General features: G+C 36.1%; 1 protein-coding gene across 2 annotated transcripts; it reads left to right on the forward strand.

Annotated features, from left to right (window-relative positions):
* The first annotated feature begins 7,628 nt into the window (after window positions 1–7,628).
* Window positions 7,629–11,112, forward strand: LOC128868016 (uncharacterized). 2 transcript variants are annotated; one of them, XM_054109718.1, is made up of 3 exons: window positions 7,629–7,870; window positions 7,975–8,238; window positions 8,332–8,486. In XM_054109718.1, the coding sequence occupies exons 1-3, from the start codon at window positions 7,829–7,831 to the stop codon at window positions 8,344–8,346; spliced, it is 321 nt and encodes a 106-aa protein (XP_053965693.1). In that variant the 5' UTR covers window positions 7,629–7,828; the 3' UTR covers window positions 8,347–8,486. The 2 variants fall into 2 exon arrangements, with proteins under 2 accessions (XP_053965693.1, XP_053965692.1); XM_054109717.1 differs by lacking the exon at window positions 8,332–8,486 and adding an exon at window positions 10,757–11,112 and having other exon boundaries at window positions 7,633–7,870.
* The last annotated feature ends 10,259 nt before the right edge of the window (window positions 11,113–21,371 follow it).

The raw sequence follows: 21,371 nt of genomic DNA on the forward strand, positions 1-21,371 counted from the left end.
CTCGGTGAAAGCAAAATTAATAAAAACATTTTTTTAATAGCGGTCGCCCCTCGGCAAGCAATGGCAAACCTCCGAATGTATTTCTGCCATGAAAAAGCTCCTCATAAAAATATCTGCCGTTTGGAGTCGGCTTGAAACTGTAGGTCCCTCCATTTGTGGAACAACATCAAGGCGCACACCACAAATAGGAGGAGGAGCTCGGCCAAACACCTAACAGAATTGTACGCGCCAATTATTTATTTTATTTTAATCTGAATCAACTACTACACTTAATTCCCATAATTTAAGCTAATTAGAGGAATTATCGATGGCCACACTGCCCAAAAACGACAATTAATATTTATTGTAAATGAAAAATAATCAAGCTTCAAAAAAGAAAAACAAAAAAATGGATACAATGCTACTTTTCAGTAATACGTTCGAAATTCCATTAACTGTTTTGATAATTCGGAGCAGTTTGAGAAATTGCAATTTAATAATACGTTCACATATGCATTAATCACCTATAAATCCACCAAATTAATCTACCCGCCCACATAGGTATGGCAGATTACCTGCAAAATTAACAATCAGCTGTCAATACTACTTTGAGCGGTTTTTCTTCATAGAAATTATTTTGGTGGAATATTTCGGTGTTTTTGGTTTCTTTAATTATTATTAACGATATGAAGAAAATATAAGGAGAAGGAATAGCTAATTTAATTGGCTGCTAATAATAAACAGTTGGAGGAGATCCGTACGCGACGTTTACTAAGGTTGCAAAAAATTATAGCGCAATGCGCATGGGATATTCCATATTGCAGTTTATAATAAGTAATAAGAGGACGTTTTTTCTGTAAAATGCATCCCTAATCTATACTATAAAGGTGAATGTCTGTACGTTGTCCGCGCATCACTAAGAAACGACAACACCAAATGACGTAACACATTTTATACATTCATATTTTCACCCAATGAAGGTTATAGGCATGTTTTTATGATGGAACTCCCTTCCCACAGCCCCCAGGCCGCGCCACCACTCTCATTCGCCACTAATAATCGAATATTTGCTTAAATTTAATCTAAAAAATCTTAGTTTTTCCTGTTTCCCACTATTTATAGCACACTCTAGACTTCATAGTCCGCATAAGCTGTTCAACTATGACCCAAATGCAAAGTTCAAAAACGGTTTGAGATAGAAAATTAATAAAAATCATTTTGCTTGATATTTTTCTGATTGGTTGTTTTGATTTTATTCAATGAGGCATATTACGGTTATTAATAAAAATTTATTTTCTATGAAATTATTGCTTGTAATTCTTTTATATACATATCCTAAATCCCTCAAAACTAATTAATAATATTTAACAAAAATTTTATTAGAATTATGTTTACAAGCCTGTTTTCTTTGCCGGCATCCCTTTCATTTAGTTTTTACTTTGATGTTTCTCCTTACATTCGTAATAATAATTATCGATAACACAGAAAGCACAGGGTTGTAGTTCAAAAAGTATCGTTATTATCTAATATTTTTTTATAATCTCAGATTTTGGGAGAGAAATTTTGTTTGGAAATCGCGCTTTTTAATTACGGATTTTGAGTTAAGCGCGAAAAAGTAGATCATCTACTTATATGTGAACGTATTATAAGATTTTGTTTTTAAATAAATAGATATTTCTTAGTATCAGGGCAGCTAATACCCGTATTTGTTGCCTGAGGTCCATCTTTTACTGACAAAACTAATCAATAAACAAATCAGCTGCTTGCCGTCTTTCACACTACTATTTTATTCAGATTAGCTGTACCGGTAATCCGAATTAACGCCGCCGTCTATCAATGCAATTAGCAGCCATTTACGATTTTAAGCCAAAATGTGAATAAACATTTTTAATCTCATTCACGCGCTCACAAATAATGTATGATTTTTCTTTTTAGAAATTTTGTTTTTATTACATTGTTTATTTTGATTAAAATTTTTTTATGAATATTTTTATTTTTTATGAACATTTTTTGTTTTTGAAATATCATCACTGGCTTTGGCACGAACAAAATTACATACAAGTGAACCATAATTTATAAGTAGTAATATAGCATTCTAATTACATAGCATATATCGAGTTGGGGGAAGCTACTAGTTTTAAGTGATTTTTAGTGATACAATGTGACCTTATTTGATAAAAAAAAGTAAAAACGTGAACAAAAAATTTTAAACCTATACTGCAGGAATCTCTCTTATAAATTTATTAAATGACGTTTACGGCACCTGCTAAGTTTGGGAATGATTTAAATTGTTTACTTTGCAATCCAAAAGCTTTGCAAATAAAAACAAAAACCAAATAATTGCTGGTTTATTTACTTATTAGTTTCTTGATGTTATTAATGGCCACTTAGCAAATATTCTTCCATAAATTTCTTGCATTTTACTTATAATCCCGTAATTATACTTTTTATACATACATTCTGCTGACCCAAACGCATATCTCAAAAGCTTTGCTATCTATGAAAAACTGTTAATCTTCCACTGAATCTCTCTTAAAACTCTCTTGCATAAATCACGCTATGCTATATACATACATACATGTCCACACGTACATTTATAAATTTACAAATTAATTAGTAATATTGTATGTAAATTTATTTTTTAAATGCTTAAAGAATATTGTTTTGTCTGAATGTATGTAGACTTCAAACTGTACATATTTAAAATGTATACATACATAAATCAAATGTTTCTTTAATGTTCATTTACATAGATATGCATTAATTGAGAATTTAATTGAAAACGTACACACATTGCTCTCTGTATCCTTAGGTATAGCGAAAATAGGAAGAAAAATAATTGCATAAAAAATGTATAAAAAGTAAGCAGAATAAATTTACTTACAAAAATTGTTACTAGATTCGAAAAAATTAAAAAAAAAAATATATATATATATACATATATATATATAATATCTAATAATAAGTTTAAGAACTAAGAATTGAGTATACAAATTGACTCATGTAAAGTTTGTACGTATAAGATTTATGTGAATTATATAATCTTAGGCAGTCATAATTTATACAGAAACATTGTTTTCTTTTTTAACAAATGATGTATTGTAACAGTAGAAAATTAATAAAGTACTTATTGAAAAAATAATAATAATAATAGTAATTGAAAAAAGCATTAATTTAGCAAATTATGCTGTTGCAACTGCCTCTTGATCGAAGAGCGTAAAACAATCCTCCTAGGGCTGTATTAATGAAGGTTCTTGGCCGAATATTTATTTACATTACTCCACTAGTGTAGATGTGACATGAATTATAATCGTTGTTGTTGCTTTTGCTGATCCACCAGCATTGTACAAATCTCTCAGATGCTTTCGTTAGCTGTAATCGGCTTTGTTCTTTTATCAGGTGCGACATCAAATGATACAGTCCGAAGGTTTTTGGCTATGCTAGGCAAGTATTTGCCACACTAGGTTGCGGTGTCGAGCAAAGCTGGGTTTGGATGGTCGCTTGGTGGTACGTGCACTTCAATAGCAGCCTTCTTTTTTTTCGTCGCCTAACTTGATTAACCTGAGCCCTAGAAAACAAACAAAGCGCTACTCGAAGTGATTTCGGTGTATGTGTTAGCGGAATGGAGTGCAGGCTGTAGCTTTGCTTTTGCTATAACAATGGTATGCCGCTGGAATGGCAATATATATATATATATATATATATATTTGACGCGTACACCCTTTTTGGGTGTTTTGGTGAGCTCCTTCTCCTATTTGTGGTGTGCGTCTTGATGTTGTTCCACAAATGGAGGGACCTACAGTTTCAAGCCGACTCCGAGCGGCAGATATTTTTATGAGGAGCTTTTTCATGGCAGAAATACACTCGGAGGCTTGCCATTGCATGACGAGGGTCGACCGCTATTAGAAAAATGTTTTTCTTAATTTGATGAAATTTGATGATGGTAATGAATTTGCTCAGAAGTGTCGTAATTTGCGACGAAATATGGTTACATGGCTGTGAAGTTGAAACCAAAGCCCCACCATCGTAAAAGAAGCGGCCTGAAGAGCCAATACCTCAAAAAAATCACTCCAATTTTGATCAAATGTGAAGGTTTCACTCACTGCTGTCTGCATTTACATTGGCGTGGTGCCTGTTCTGTCCAGAAGGCCGTGAGGTCAAAAATGAATAGCACCTTGGAGTTATGCACCATTAGCGTGAAGTAGTCCGAATAATGTGACACAATTTGTCATGCACTTCTTTGCTTGTTCGTGAGTTTTTGGGCAAAAATTAAAATCGTTATCAGTATTCAAACGGACTTGGCCGCCTGAGACTTTGTCTTGTTGCTGTTTTGCGCCTTCTATTTGAGTCCAGAAGCGGAATCAGGCATTTCTCGATATGCATTTCTATCAAGCAAAAGCTTCTCATAAGAACTCTTTCATTCAGAGGTGGCAACTACAGGCTCCTCCATTTATAGGGCAACATCAAGACTTACAGAACAAATAAGAGAAGAAGAGCGGTCAAACATCTAGCAAAGGATATGTTTGTTTACTTAAAGCCATGGGTTTTATTTATTAATTTAAAGTTAATGGTTTAACAGAACCTTACACATTAGGTACAATGAGCTAAATACATTATGGCTAGAAAATATATATCGGGTTTGAATAAAATCCCCTTCCCATCAGCCATTTCATCAAATTGGGGAATAAATAGTAATCCGAGGGATTCGAGGGAGTCAACCCTGGAGAAGAGGGGATATGTGAAACGAGTTGCAATCCTATTTTCATTAATTTTGTGACCACAACTGCTGAGGCCTGAGCTGGAGCGTTGTCGTGGTGGAAAAACAAAATCACTCGACCTCCTCGATTCAAACGAATGCCAAACACAAAGAAATAGACCGATCTGGCCGAAACTTGGTGTGTGTTCTTTCAGTAGATGCTATTAACTAAACATACTTTTGATACGCGCTAGTAGTGCCATCCTTCTGACTTTGCTGGGACTTTAACAACGACTCGTAATTTCATGGATTTTTTAATATGATATCCGTCGTGGCTACGAGCTGCATGATTCATTTGATTTGTATGGGAAGTTGCGTCATCTGGTTGGAAGTAAAGTAAATGTCGTCGATGTTTAGCTGATCAATATTTGAAAACAAAAATTCAGTCAGCATGGCTCGATAGTGCAGCTCGTCCCTGATTGCGAAGGTAATAAGGACGGATGATGCCTCTAGTGCTCTATGAACTTCGCGAACAGATTTATTTTTTCCAAATTTCCACAATTTCTTCTAGCGTTAGACGATTCATGAAGACTTGCCAAATCTTTCTGAACAGAAATGTCAACATAGTTCGCCACTCTGAGCTGTCAAATCAGAGTTATCGATATTGATAGTTCTGATGCTGCTAAAAACACCCGATACATATTTTTAACTTTATATTGCAAAGAGTTGAATTCATATAACAATTTATTAATTATATTTCATTATGACGTAAAGCTTTCATTGAAGCATTAAGTTTTACGAGTTGTAGTAAAAAGGGCTATCAGTGGTTCCACTTATGATTTCATGGATGAAGATCAACTCGTATAACATTTTTCTACCACCAAGGCCGTGCAGATCAATTAGTTTGTAATGGGGAAAAAGATTAGGCAAACAATGACAAGGGAGTTTTGACACTCCCTCATAAATGGTTGCATTTAAGAAGGATGGAGAAAGAGGAAACATTTTCCCTTCTTGCATACAGGTAGTAAAAACGTAATTTTTCCCCCGGGCCCGGAGAAATTTCCTGCTTGAAAAAATATAGTAAATAATACTTCTACCAGAGTTCCTTCACAGACTTTTGATGTGTCGGACCTTCTGATGTGTCGGAAGAAATCTCAATTGAGATGTGTCACGTGAAGAGTGTGTACAAGGCGAATTTTACTGGAATTCGGAATGTTGTATGCCTCCGTTCGACTTGTTGAATGCCATCACAGCTAAAAACTTGGATACTCTGTTCCCGAACATCTGCATTGCTTTGCGAATATTCTGCACCCTGCCAGTATCGGTTACCGGCGCCAAAAGATCGTTCAGCGCTTTAGCAAGGATCAAAGACTACCATCGTTCTTGTTCAACTCAGAGTCGAGTAACAGGATTGGCAACTTTGTATTTGGAATCTGAGTTAGCAAGGAAACTTGACTTCGATGATATTATAAGAGCTTTTGCCTCAGCCAAAGCAAGAAAAGCAAAATTCTAAGCATCGTGGTAGTCATTTTCAAATATTTGTAAGGCTCACAAAATGGATAAAAAATTTTAACTTTTTTTAGCTGCGTTTTTTATTTCAGATCAAAAATTTTATCAATGAGTTTTTCAATGTTTAAATGTTATATCACTATAACATAATACGCATTTTGATAAATAAAAAAAATTTGAAGGGACCCGCATCTCAAGTTTCCCCCGGGGCCCGAATACTCTCTCCACGGCCCTGAACCACTGTGACCATTTTTGTGGACCATTTTAGCCCTCCAAACTCTCAATAGATATATATTTACATATTTTTCCCTCTCCTTGCAGATTGGGCTGTTTGGGGAACTGAATTTGGTCATGATTCATGGAGGCATGGAGGTATTTTCGAAATAATCCGTGCATGAAAGGAATTGGGTTAGGTGGTAGTTTGTTTTTCCATGGTTCCTTTCTATTGACGTTGCAAGGATGGGTATTAACTCATGCGTCCATTTACCTTTCTGTGGTCTGTTCCACCGGTCTTGCCATTAGGCGATTAAACGAAAAGTTTCTTCAGCTGCAATAATGCCTTTACGCCACACTCTACCACCGTGTTCGCATAGTCTTACATGTACATATTTATATATTCTCTTTATTTCTTTCAATGAAGCGTCATCAGAAATTGCACGAAAGCTGCAGATAGTCCGTAAGCGCTTAGCCGATAGACAGCTATCAGTTGTCTTGCGTAGCTGTTTATGTTCAATGCGTTAGCCCAGATCAGTGTGGCATACAAAAGGACTGAGCTGACTACCCTACTATATAGGATTCTTTTGGTATGGCTACGGCCGCCGTTCTTTGGCATTATTGGAGTAGACAGACAGGACTGCACACTCGCTACCTGCTTCGCAATATATTCCAGGAGCGTTTTAAAATTGAAACGACTATCAATCATCAATCTTGTGTTGGGTATTTAATAGCGAGTTTTGAATGAATAGTTCCAACATTTACACTGTGTGCTACTAACATTTCGTTAGTCCGTATATATATAATATATGTCAGTTACCGTAAAATTAAGAGGTAGTGAGAAAGCTACTTACTTTTTTTCCTTCTTCACTCCTCTCGGGATCATAGGGCTTCGAAAAGACTCAGTCTTGGGTTGGTTTCGTTAATCTATTTTGATTTCTGACAGGGTAGGTGATTAGCCTGGCGCACCCGTACTAAATACTGCGAATGCCCACGCCTTCTTACTGCTTGGAGCGGCGTCTGTGTTCCACATTTTTCTGCCAGAAGGATCCTACAGATGGTTAAGGACTTCGCTAAATTTGGTGTGTCTGCGCGTAACTGTGTTGTTTTCTTTGTTTTTGCTTGTTTTAGTAGCCACAATGCAAATAATGCGCTGGTAAGATGGGGGGGTAAAGATGGAAAGGATAAGTTTTTGGGGTTGAGGAATGAGATATTTTATTTTTTTAGAAACAGGAAAACTAGGTAAATTTGGGAAAGTGCGATGACCGTGCTTTACGTGGACCTGCCATCTCAGAAAGCTACTTACTAACCTTCAAAGACGGAATCATGCTTTTCGATATTAAACGAGGAATCAAAGAAGCTTCAGTTAATTTTTAATTTTTTTCTTTTTCCAATTTTGTGGCATGGAAAAACATCAAAATTATTTTGAAAATGAAAATTAGATTTTTGTTATTGATTTTGTTTTCCGTCCTGGTAAGTGTACTAAGGCAGTGATGGACTGTATGTGCGGGAAATATATTGACGTCGCACTGATTAATGAAAAAACAAAACTTTCCTTGCTTTTGGTATTTTTCCAGTTCATGATCCCGATATGCGCAGCGAAAACGGATTATTTTACATGTGAACTAGATCTTGTTAGTGAAAATGGCGAGGATTCTAATAAGCCGTGGAAACCAAGCTTTTTGACACCAGAATGCTTCGCTATTTATCAGAAAAAAACGGCCGATCCAAAGGGATATGAACTGTACGAGAATGAGGCGAACCATTTTAAAAACTTTCTTGTTGCGCTTGAAATGTACGAAGTAAAAAAATCGGGTGCAGGGTTATGTGCAAATAATAACGTAAGTATGTGTGGTCTTTTCAAAGATTTTTTGCTCAATTAAGCCAATGAATCCACTGCTGAATTTTTGTATACTGATACCTTACTTTTGTAGCAGAAGAAAAACTGATGGATAGGACTAAACGCCGACTTCCTTTTGGATCTACAACATTAGGGAGCTATTTTTAAAATAATTTCAAAATACATTCACTCTTAAGCTAGAACTCCATATCACACTTTCTATGCGATTTGTTAATTACATAGAGCTCAAATAATATTCAGGTATTTGGAAGTGCCGAAAATTGGACGATGGGACGTACTTTCTCGCGCTTAATGCTTTGCTAATACATAGGTCGTAAATGAAAAATTGTAGAAAGCGGTTTGGCTTCAGATTACGCTGAATTATTAATTATAAGATTTGTGCTTTTATTCGTTCTATTAGGAATGAGTATGGGCGGCCGCAGTAGCCGAATGGGTTGGTGCGTGATTACCATTCGGAATTCACAGAGAGGTCGTTGGTTCGAATCTCGGTGAAAGAAAAATTAATAAAAAAAAACATTTTTCTAATAGCGGTCGCCCCTCGGCAGGCAATGGCAAACCTCCGAGTGTATTTCTGCCATGAAAAAGCTCCTCATAAAAATATCTGCCGTTCGGAGTCGGCTTGAAACTGTAGGTCCCTCCATGTGTGGAACAACACCAAGACGCACACCACAAATAGGAGGAGGAGCTCGGCCAAACACCTAACAGAAGTGTACGCGCCAATTATTTATTTTATTTATTTTATTTATGGGCGTCCTTGCTTTTGCGGTGCATCCATCCGTTCCATAGCCATATACCTTTAGAGAGGTGGCGCTACAATTAAAAACTGCCTGTATAGCACAGGACCAAAGAGATCATGCCGATACTGCTTGATTTTTTCCTAAAAACTTGATGAGCCTTTTCTGGCCACCCTGGTGACACGATCTTACCGCTATGAACTTTTTTCTGTGGGGGTAATTCAAAAGCAAAGTCTATGAAACCCAGAGACTACCTCAGCATTAAAAGAAAATGGAATCGCGAAGTCAATCGCTTCCTGATATGACTTCTTCTGGGAGTGACACGGAGTACGGCGGCCAGAACCCAAGAGTGTATCCGACGTAATGGTCAAAACTTATAGAAAATAATTAAAACATGATAAAATTCTCGCTTGTTCTTTGTAAATAAACTTTTATCACTAGTAATTCCTTTTTAATTTAGCTTTTACTTCCTAATTCTGCCACCGGGCATCCTCTGAGTTCAGTCGAGCTCTCACATGGAACAATCACATACATAGTTAATGCCTTACGTAAAGTACCTATATGAATTTCTTCGATTCCATTGGTATATTCAATATTTTACCCCAGAGATAATTAGATTACTCCTAGCCAAAACTTATTTGACTCCGACTTTATTAAATGGTTGAGAATTATTCGTTATGCTATTGATTTCGAGATTGTAAAAGACTTTCTTTATCTTGAAAACAGCATTAACACCTTGAAATCTGTCAAGTGCTACTTTGGACTAAGAAGTAAATTGAGTAGTAAAGTATTCTCTCGACGAACAAAATTATAGTATAGAAATGGAGTAGCGCGTAAAGATCCAGTGGCTTCGTTGGGTGAGTCATGTCATCCGACTGGATACAAACAGCGGGTGGTAGCAGAGGGGAGCCTCCTCTGCGTTGCAAAGATCAGATGGAGAAGAACTTAGCTTCACTTGGTATGTCCAACTGGCGCCGATTAGCATGAAATGACTGGTGGGTACGCTTTGTTAAACTCGACCAAACGTGCTTAAGCGAATATCGCGCAATTCAAGATGAAGAAGAAGAATGTAGTATATAACAATATTGATAGTGATACATATATATGTATAATACAAACGTCGTGAACACATTTCAATATACGCACCTAAAATGTATTCATATCTCTTGAAAAATTATTAAATCTGAGATGCCTTAATGTGTTGCACAAAATATTGATACCAAACGAACCTCAGTATCCCTGGCATGGACTATATAACACCAAGTCAATTAGATCACATTAAATGCCAACTTTTTGTTTTAGCTGTTCCTCTTTGGAAGAGCCTTCCACATAAGTTGAATAATATTAAAATCGAGCTTCGTAACAATTTTACCAATTGTTAAGTACTTTTAACTGCCTCTCATCTTTTTTTAATGTACTCGCCTTAGAAATAAGTTTTGGCTTTAAAATAGAAATATATTTTGCTATATACCTTGTATTCAATGCTGAAATACATATAACCAAAGGTTGTTGCCGGGGAAATTAATAAAGAAATAAGTAAAAATAAACACTAACACGATCACATTTTTAAGAGAGTTGCCACCACTCGCAGCATGAGTACCGAATTGGCCTAGTTCAGTAATTCCATATCTCTATATATACATATAAATGTTCCAATACCTCTATTAACTTTTTAATAACAGATTATTACCTTACCTCTTTTCCTCTCTTGCATGTCTCTGCTATTGCGCACCTTGAATATAAACGAAATTGGCATCCTTGAAGTATGCTATATATCTGAAAGACCGGAAGGAATTCTACAAGCAAGCAAATCTGTGTATTTGCTACAAGACGAACAATAAAGAAAGTTTCCTCACTTGTCTTGTAGAAAAACGAAGACAGTTGGTGAATATAATAAATAATAATTAACCAGAGTAGACCAGAAAACATTTTTATGGTTTTACTATTTATATATAAATTTTATTTTTAATGAAATTTACTGTTTAATTATACACTTTATTGCGAACTAAATGTGTTGTATGTATGTAAATATTTAATGAATTACCGTTTGATTTTGTTAAAATTTTCTGCACAACAATAATTAGGTAAAGGAGCCGAAAAACAAAAGTGAAAATATTAATAAACGCAGCATTAAAAAATAATGACAGATTTGCATAGATTTCGTTTACACACCCAAACACTCACATATTTTATTTGATTATATATGTTTCAACTTTTTTCTATGACTATAAATACTAAAAAAAGGCATGACTAAATTTTCCTCTTCGAATAACGTCGAGATTTCGACGTACGGGCGGTCCTAGTATATATACAATTGGCGCGCACACCCTTTTTGGGTGTTTGGCCGAGCTCCTCCTCCTGTTTGTGGTGTGCGTCTTGATGTTGGAGCTCCAGTTTCAAGCCGACTCCGAATGGCAGATTTTTTTTATGAGGAGCTTTTTCATGGCAGAAATACACCCGGAGGTTTGCCAGTGCCTGCCGAGGGGTTAATACCCTATTTAAAAAAGTAGATAGAAAGAAAGTACGGTGAAGTTGACTATTACTTCACACAGTTTTTATCCGGGCACGGACCCTTTCGCAAGTATTTGTGGCGAATGGTAGAGGTGAATCTACAAAATTGCATTTATGCCGAGACTGAATACGATGATGCGGAGCACACCTTCTTCCAAAATGCGAGAGGTGGAACACAGAGAGAGAACAGATAGAACGATGATATGCGAAGAAAAATGGAATGCCGTCGCAAATAATAAATTCGTTAATAAAAAAAAGCTAATATTGATTTCGTTGAGGTATATTAATTTTTAAAATTTGTTATCCATACCATTTAAGCATAAACTCTTCTAACGCCTGAGAGAATGTTTAGAAGAGATATTTTTGAAAAATAATTATAAGTATTTATGTATATAAAACTCGATTTTTTGAGTTACTTCCCATTCGGCTCAGCTCGTGTAAATCTTAACGTTTTTCCTAAATACTTTGGGAGAAATCTTAAGATGTAATAAATTCTAAAATTTCACTGGGAAAACGGCGCCTTTTTTTTAGGAGGCATCCTAATGCAAATACACTCTTTAGTTTATGTATGTATGTAAATCTATGGACAAATACAAGTGTATATAGTCTACAAAATTTATACATACATATGAACGTATTTTTGTGGAGATATGATAGTGTATATAAGTACATTCCTATGTACAAACGTTTATTTAAATTGTTATATTTTTAAAAAGTTACAAATTTCTAAAGTACATCGCACATTTGGTTTTTGTTGCATTTTTAGTTTACAATTAGATATACATACATATGACTAGTAAATATAAATTTAGGTATTTTGTTTCAGCAAATATTGAAGCGCTTCCAGTCGACAGTCGCCACTCTGGGAGTTTTTAGTCTTTATATCATCTTCTAGCCTTCGGCCGATCCATCTCGTCGTCGCTCCAAATTCTTCAAACATAATCGATGCGTGTATGCGAGTGATTTCGCTTCATGGAACTGGAATGGTAGCTGTGCTAGGGGCGCACACAAATCATGTATTCCTCAGTACTGCATAAATGCCAGCATAAAAGAAAATATTACATATAAAATAGAATAGAAAATAATTTTTTTTTTGGTTTTTTAATTAAAAATAGACTAAAACACAATGTGACGCGATTATAACTTTATCTGGTGCTAATAAGACAGAATTTTTAGACTTATGATCTAAATATCCATTTTTGTTGATTGGCTTACAGCTTTATGCCGCTTCCGAATGGCAGCTGGCAGTTTTGATAAGATTCTTCATGGAAGAAATGCAGGTGGAGGCTCGCTGTGGTCTGGCGCCTGCTTTTAGCAGACAAATTCTTCTACGAATTGGTGCTTCAGGTCTATAAGTACGAGTATCTTTATGACGGCAGCCGCTTTTTACAGCTATACCATTGGCCCGTACACCGTTTTTGGGTATTTGGCCGAGCTGCTCCTCCTATTTGTGGCGTGCGTCTTGATGTTGTTCCCCATATTGAGGGCCCTAAGGTGTCAAGCCGACTTCGAGCGGCAGATATTTTGACGTGATAACGTCTTATAATTCGATTTAACAGGCTGCACGAACGAAAAAATGTGTCGTTACCTTGCTCATTAGTGTTACCTTGCTCATTGCATTGTATGAACTGCAAGCGAAGGCGCGGAACGAACGACAAAGCAAACAAAGCAAACGAACGGCAACGTTCGACATCTTGCTCTCTCCTACTTAAGTGAGCGTATATATGTATGTATATGCGCATATGTACATACAGGGTTGGCCATATTAAACTGACCCATTAAGTAACCCTATAACTTTTTACTGTAATTTCAGATCAGCTAATGACATACCGCGTTGGAAGCGTCAGTCGAAGGAGATTTATACCATGAAACAGTACACCCCAATAGAACGCGCTGAAATTGTTCAGCTGTACATTCAAAATTCCTTCTCGATTGTAAAAACGCAACGTGCGTGGAGAAAAAAAAATAAAGTGAAAAGTGCGCCGTCAAAGAACGCAATCAAGCAAATGCACAAAAGATTTTTGTCTTCCGGCACTGTGGCTAATACCCGACGTCCAAATAAAAAGCGGCCAAGACGATCTAACGAAAATATCGCGGCCGTACGAGCCAGTATCGAGTCATCGCCGCGAACGTCAGGTAATCGTCGTTCTGCTCAGTTGGACATCCCTCGGACCACTCTACGACGTATCATTCGTTTGGATTTGGGGATATTCCCGTACAAAATACAACTAAATCAACAACTGTTGCCGGCCGATAAGCCTCGTCGCTTGGAATATGCCAATTTTGTCGTCCGAATGGCCCAAACTGATGAGGATTTTTGGCATCAAATCATTATGAGTGATGAGGCCCATTTCTCCTTGAACGGAACCGTAAATAAGCAAAATTGCCGTTTCTACGCCACTGAAAACCCTCAAATTATTGAAGAGGTACCTCTCCACGACCAAAAAGTTACAGTCTGGTGTGGCATTTGCGCTGATATGGTCATTGGGCCGTTCTTCTTTGAAAATGGTCAACACCAACCATTGACCGTCAATCAAGAGCGTTATCGGGCCATGATAACCGATTTTGTGATGCCGATTGTTCGTGAAAATGGTATGGAGCACTTCTGGTTTCAGCAAGATGGCGCACCACCACACACAGCACGAGCCACCGTCAACTTATTGAAGACTTTGTTCCCTGGCCGTTTGATATCAAAAAGCGGCGATTTTGACTGGCCGCCACGATCTCCGGATTTGACGCCACCGGACTTTTTTCTTTGGGGCTATTTGAAATCTAAGGTTTACGTCAACAAGCCAAAGACACTAGGCGCACTTAAGGCCAATATCCGACGGGAAATAGCCGCCATATCGGCCGAGACGCTGGCCAAAACTATGGAAAACGCCGAAAAACGGGCACATTACGCTATACGAGCTAAGGGCGACCACTTGCGCGATATCATATTCAAAAAGTGATGTAAACGAATCTCCTTGAACTAAATTAAATGTTTTTCACAATGAAACACAAAAAAATGTTTCTTTTTCCATATTTTTTTAATAATCACATGGGTCAGTTTAATATGGCCAACCCTGTATATAAATTCACGTATTTGTATTTGCATATGCCTTCTTATTGATTATTATTAATTTGATTTACTTGAAGAATTTAAAATAAAACCAAGTTTGTTAATAATACCTGTTGTTTTAATGTTGTTATTATTAATTTTTTATTATATATAAAGGAAAAAATGTATGGTAATATTTACCATATACCTTATAAGATATGTTGTATACTAATATATGTATATAAACATGCATATACATATACAATTTCGCGCAATTTTCAAAAAGAACAAACCTATATGTAAAGATGCATACAAGTCATATGGACATATCAAATATACGAATCTATTCCGTACGCAAGCAAATGTAAACTAATGTGCTTGAACTGCAAGCGAGAGCGCGGAACGAACGACAAAGAGCACAATCGGCCCCCGTGTTCGGCAACGTTCGACATCTGGCTCTGTCCTACTTGAGTGAGCATATATATGTATGTATATGTATATATATGCGCATTTGTATATAAATTCACATACTTGTGCATATGCCTTCTTCCTGTGTGCATGGTAATGAACCATTTCTCTGTTGAGAATAGGACGATGATAGAAAAAGTAGGAAATGAAAGGGAGTGTTTCGAGTGTAAAGTGTCTTGAAAAAGGCAAATCGATGATGGTGCCTCTTAGTGTTGTTGACTTATTAACGTCTGATGCACAATCGAAATTGAACATATCTTTCATGAATTTGATAAGTGTTTCGTCATTTTTCACGTTTGTGTAAATGTAACTTGACCTATTCCATTGCAATACCATTTACCTCCTCCTCTATAACCATACAAAATATATATCAAATAATAAATTTTCTTTTGAAAAATGCAACCATTCCATCAGTAGTTTCTTATGACGTTGTCACGTTAAACTATCGTCAGAAAACCGACTTTTGGTCTTTTACCGAGATTCGAACCTACCTTCTCTCCGAATTTCGAATGGTAGTCACGCACCAACCCATTCGGCTATGACGGCCATATAAATTAGGTTACGTTAAGTTACGGTAGTTGCCATAAGGGTGTAAAAGGGAGCCCACTTAGTCCTGGAGGTCCATTGTAATAACACTAGTTTGGACTCAAATTCTCTTTTTAATTCCTAATCTGGTGAAATCGGATAAACGATAAAATACTGCAGATGGTTGCCGATTCCAAGAAGGGGGTTTTGGAAAGAGGGTGGCAGTGGCAGAGGAAGTATTCAACGCTAATCACTCCCTTTTCGTTTCTACAGCTCCGACAAAAGCCAATTTAGGAAAACCCTATACGTTTTCCATGTGTTCCCATTAGGCGTTGCCCGGTGATGATACCAATCACCGTCCTAATGGAAGGTCATGCTCATTCCTTCTACGCCAAACCAGCCTAGTTATCTCCCAAGTGAGCTCCGTGGTCCAGTTACCGTTGGCTTGTGCGATGTAGACCGACCTGATCCAGATATTGTTTGAGGACAAAGGAATGCCCACATACTGAAAAATTGATTTAAGATGAGATTCCCTCCAGCCAGTTCATCCGCGATGCAATTTCCAGGAATGTCTCTGTGCCCTGAGATCCAGACAACGTACGTGGTACACCGCTTAGCCAGCTCATTTCGACTAGCTCTAAACTCAATTGCCACTTTGATTGATGGGTGCCAGGGTACGCACTGTAGGTAGTGATCGGTTGTGTTGCAATAGACGAGTTGCTGACCCACAACGAAGCCTGCCCTATAGCTATTAACTCAGCTTGAAATAGGCTGTAGCAGATAAGTAGCCTTAAGTTCAGCTGCAGCACTTCTGAGCGGATGCCAATCCCCACCTTGTCATTTAGTCTTGAGCTATTCGTAAAGATAGCTACTGACCCTGAGTCAAAATCCTTAACGTTAATCCATTTACCGTTAGAACGTCGTGTCCCTGTGATAAGCATAGAAGCCGCCCTTTGTACCCTTTCCATTTTGATATTAGATACAACATTTTTTTAATGTTGGTCACCAAAAAGTAACCCCGTAGCAGAGGATAGACCTCACAACCGCAGTGTACTGCCAGTGTACTATGCGCCGTTTTAAGCCCCATCTTTAGTGTAGTAACCGCTTTTCTATACCTATCTTCAATGTTCCGGTTTCAGTTGAGATTACGATCTAGAATGAGTCCGACGTATTTTACCTCGGTAGCAAGTGTACGCCCCACCCCATTTAGTATCTTAGCACTATTTCGGTTTTGTGGCGTTGAATGGACTGAATGCACATTCCCCGTACAAGTATCCACAATGTAGATAGTGTTTTGTAACAGTTCGCTCAGAATTTGAGGAAGCTTTCCCGATGTTATTAATGCAATAAACACTTTAAAAAAAAATAAACTAATTTTATAGAGACCCAAAAGCGGAAACTTCATGGCATATAACAAGACTACGGATATATTTTGAATCCAGAATTGTGACGCTTATCGGCTAAAGTGAGTTTGTATGCCGAGAAATTTAAATTTGTGGCCGGGAATTTAAATGCCATTTGCTACTTCATTACTATAACCCAAATCATTTTCGCTACTTTTTATATGTTTTCGAAAGCAGGATTCCTTTTTAAAATTTCATAAATTTTAGCCGACACTTTCTATCCGCATGGCCAAGAATAGCGTGTAGCATTATAAATATCGTTGTTATCATGACTATGGAAACTGTCAGAGACCCCTTGAGACTCTAATTTTTTAATGGAATGTGACAAACTTCCTAAATTTGTTTTACTTTTTTTACTTCGCCGAAGTAACGTAAGAGCTTTCGCTTGCGTTAAGTAGCGTCACGCAAAATTAATCACCATTTTGGAAGATTTATAATTTTTGCAAAGGCGTCAATCATATTCGACACTTGAGAACTAGACAGCTGCAGTATATAAACGCAGATAAGCAGTAAAGTGCGTGCAGGTTAAAATAAAAAGTTCCCATCACTCAGTTTTTTTTGATGCAGTAAAAAAGTAAAAAAAAAAAATGGAAGATAAATTTTAAATACAAATAACTTTTTTTTGTTTTTTTTTTTTTGAATAAGCTTTCTTAATTTTTTGCAAGTGGTTGGTATAAAAAGCAGCTGTGCATCCCATCGCATTAATTACACAGGCCGACAAAATTTAACCAACATTCAGACCCAGAAACCAGACTATATATTTCCGAAGGTTTATGATGCGCTGACTCCAAATCTGGCTTCAGAATTGCTCTATCAGCTCTGGTTTTCGAGATAACCTAACCTAAAAGTGCAAGAAACACCGTTTTTGCCCATATTTGAGGTTATGTAGCCTTGCAGATGTTTTATTTCATCAAAATTAAAGGATGACATCTTTAAATACAAGCCTTCTTTTTCAAATGGCGTTGAGTTTGCTCAAATATCTTTTTTTTTTCGCTGAGATATCGTATTTTGAAATTTTCATGTTTCTAAATTTTCCTCCACCTGAAAATCGATTGAGATAACATAGACATGATATAGTCGATTACTAATTTTCTTGAATTGAGTCTTATTTTTCTTAAAATTTTGTCTCATACCATAAGTGTGCTAACTCACCACACCCCTACACTATCTAACCTTTGGGTACCGAGTCACACACCGCCCTAACCCTTAGAAACCACCCCTACCATACCACAAGCAGGTCTGAGATGCTGTCGGCCTGTGTTATCGTTCTGGTGGTGGTGGAGTATTACTCATTTGTGTGTATTCGAGGTAGGGCTTTTAAAAATACTTTTTTTCATCGAACGTATTAATGTTTAGTCAATTAAAGTCACTTGCGTAAAGCAATTAAAAAAATAAGCAAGTAAAATGCAAATATCCAGAGAAATAGAATTCTTTACTAAGCAAATCTATTTTTCTCATTGGAACCTATCGCTATCTATTTTTTAATATTCAATTGCACCGCGATCTGCTTATAACGGTGCATTTGTGCACGGTTACATGATACTAGACTACGAATTACTTTCCCTCAACTTGCGCCTCGACCTCAGAAATGTTTCCACTTTTTTATTTGTCTTACCTGTACGACAAATACACCGACGCAAAATAAATATTTCAAAATATTACGGACAATCAGGAGGATCATCGTAACTGTTATGCTTTTGTGTTTTGAGGAGAGTCCATAAATAATTATTATTTTTTTCACCGTTATGTTTTCATTCAAAAATATAAGTTAAAACCTAACTCTAATTTTTTGATCATATATGAAAATTAAGGTACATAGGTAGGTAATTTAAATGTTTTTTTGTATTATATAAAAAAGGCTAAAATCTCACTTTTATTCGGTAAAACATAGCTGAATTTTGACAATCAATCATTTTTTCGATTGAAAATAAAAGTCAAAATTTGACTGCAGTCAAAAATAAAATAAAAGTTTAAATTTGATATAAATTTTTCAATTTTTTTTTTTTTTAATTTTTTATTTATTAGATGCGCAATAATCGATTCTAACATAACCTAAGCGTCATAAGCCAAGCTTAGACATATGGTAAACAAACTCCTTCGACACATTAGTGATTTTGTTTTGGTATCATATACATACTTTTAGTTTTGTGAAATTGTCTGATTTTGTGCCGAATAATCGTCATTTGCAGGAAGTGTTGATTTTCCACTTTCATTCGAAAAAACGGCGGCTGAAGCGCATCGAGAGCTACAAAAGTTTATGGAGATGCTGCTTTAAGTGAAACAACGTGCCGAGATTAGTTCCATCGCTTCAAAGACAGTGATTTTAATAACGACCGTCCGCCTGAAGGAAGGCCAAAAACCTTCGAAGACGCTGAATTGGGGGCATTGCTCAATGAGGATCCGTGTCAAATGCAAGTAGAGCTTGCTTTAGTATTAAGAGTTACCCGCCAATCCATTTTCAAGCGATTGCATGCTTTGGGAATGATTCAGAAACAAGGGACTTGGGTTCCTTATGAGTTAAAACCAAGGGATGTTGAACGTCTTTTTTTGACGTTTCGCCTGTGAACAACTGCTCCAGCGGCAAAACAGCAAGGGTTTTTTCTTGATCGCATCGTGACGAGTGATAAAAAATGGATTCATTACAGCAATCCAAAGCAAAGAAAAGTCATGGGGACTGCCCGGTCATGCTTCTATGTCATCGCCTCGGCCGAATATTCACGCTGCGAGGGTCATGCTATGTATTTGGTGGAACCAAGTTGGAGTTATTTATTATGAACTATTTAAACCAACCGAAACCATCACTGGGGATAGGCATCGACTTCAATTGATGCGATTGAGCCGAGCACTGCGCGCGAAGCGGCCGCAATACGCGAAGAGACATAAAAAAGGGATTCTATGTACAGCATGACAACGCTCGGTCTTACGTTGCCAAACCCGTTAAAACCTACCTGGAAACTCTGAAATGGGAAATCCTACCCCACCCGCCATATTCTCCAGATATTGCGCCTTCCGATTATGACCTGTTCCGATCGATGGCACATGTTCTAGCTGACCAGCAGTTCCATTCATATGAAGACATCAATAAATGATTTGATCCGTGGATAGCCTTAAAAGCTGAACAGTTTTACCGCGACGGTGTACGAGATCTACCAGGAAGATGGGGAAAAGTAATAGCCAGCGATAGGTAATGCTTTCACTTGTAACCAGTTGAATAAAGTTGTATTTTCATAAAAAAAACAGCGAGAACTTAGTTGTGCACCTAATACATTTTTTTATAAGTTAAAATCTGACTTTTATTGTTTCACTATAAATAAAAGTTAAAATGTGCCTTTATTTTTTTGCTAAAACAATTTAAAATCCAATTTTTTTTGTGGTCGGAAATAAAACTTAAACTTGCCTTTAGTTTGGCAGTCAAAAGTTAAAGTTCAAATTAGATTTTGATCATAAATAAAATTTAACATTTGATTTTATTTTTCTGTATAAAAGTTGAAATCTGGTTTTCGATAAAAAAAGTAAAATTTTACTCTTATTTTTGACCACAAATAAGAGATAAAATTTGATTAAATTTTTTCGGTAAAAAAAGTTAAAATCTGACTTTTATTTTTTTGGTCGGATATAAAAATTAAAACTTAATTAAAATTTGATCTTGCTATTTACTATTATAATTTTATAATAAAAAAATTGGATTTTCGTTAAAAAAAGTTGAAATCTGACTTTTATATTTTTGGTCGAAAATGAAATTTGACTTATAGTTTTGAAGTGAAAAAATAAAAGTTAAAATTTAAAATTAATTTTTATTTTTTTGATCTACTAGAGAGTATATATTTTCGATCAAAAATAAAAGTTAAGATTTTAGTTGTATTTTTCCAACCAAAAATAAAAGTTAAAACGGCTGTGCATAAAATAGCTAAAACTACTCTAGCTTTCTTTACTTTCTTTCTTTTTAATGTTTATTGGTTTAATGTATTCCTATAAAAATATAAATTGCAATATTCGGTCGAAAAAATGAAGATACAATTTTATCTTTAAGTTACTGAAAAAAACTACAACCTTGACTTTTATATATGACCTTAAAAATTTGAGTTGAAATTGAACTGATATTTTCTGGTTAAAAAAATGTCGGTAAAAAATAGCGATTACTTGTCAACTTTTTTCAATACAAGATTAATATTCCTTTGCTAACTAGCAGCACATTGCTATATAAAAAGTGTAAAATAGACAAATTATTTTTGACTAACTTTTTAAATTGCAAATTCGAAAATAACAATTACTTTCGATCAAGGCACATTCAAGGGGTAGTAACAGTAAAGTAGCTGATTTGATTGTTTTCTATTTAGCTGGTCTCTAAATTGTGTAGTTTCTTATAGATTTTGGAATTTTAAAGACCAAAAATAAAAAAGAAATACATTGTTGCTTTTGCTCCACTGCTTGA

Source organism: Anastrepha ludens, chromosome 6 (assembly GCF_028408465.1).
Source record: "Anastrepha ludens isolate Willacy chromosome 6, idAnaLude1.1, whole genome shotgun sequence".
In the NCBI taxonomy this organism is placed as follows: Eukaryota; Metazoa; Arthropoda; class Insecta; order Diptera; family Tephritidae; genus Anastrepha; species Anastrepha ludens.

What these genes read in the sequence shown, in the direction of transcription:
- LOC128868016 (XM_054109717.1), top strand. Translation starts at nt 7,829, where the DNA reads ATGAAAATTAGATTTTTGTTATTGATTTTGTTTTCCGTCCTG. An exon ending in TGATTTTGTTTTCCGTCCTG is followed by an intron (nt 7,871 to 7,974) that starts GTAAGTGTACTA and finishes GTATTTTTCCAG; the next exon opens with TTCATGATCCCGATATGCGC. An exon ending in GGTTATGTGCAAATAATAAC is followed by an intron (nt 8,239 to 10,756) that starts GTAAGTATGTGT and finishes GCATCCTTGAAG; the next exon opens with TATGCTATATATCTGAAAGA.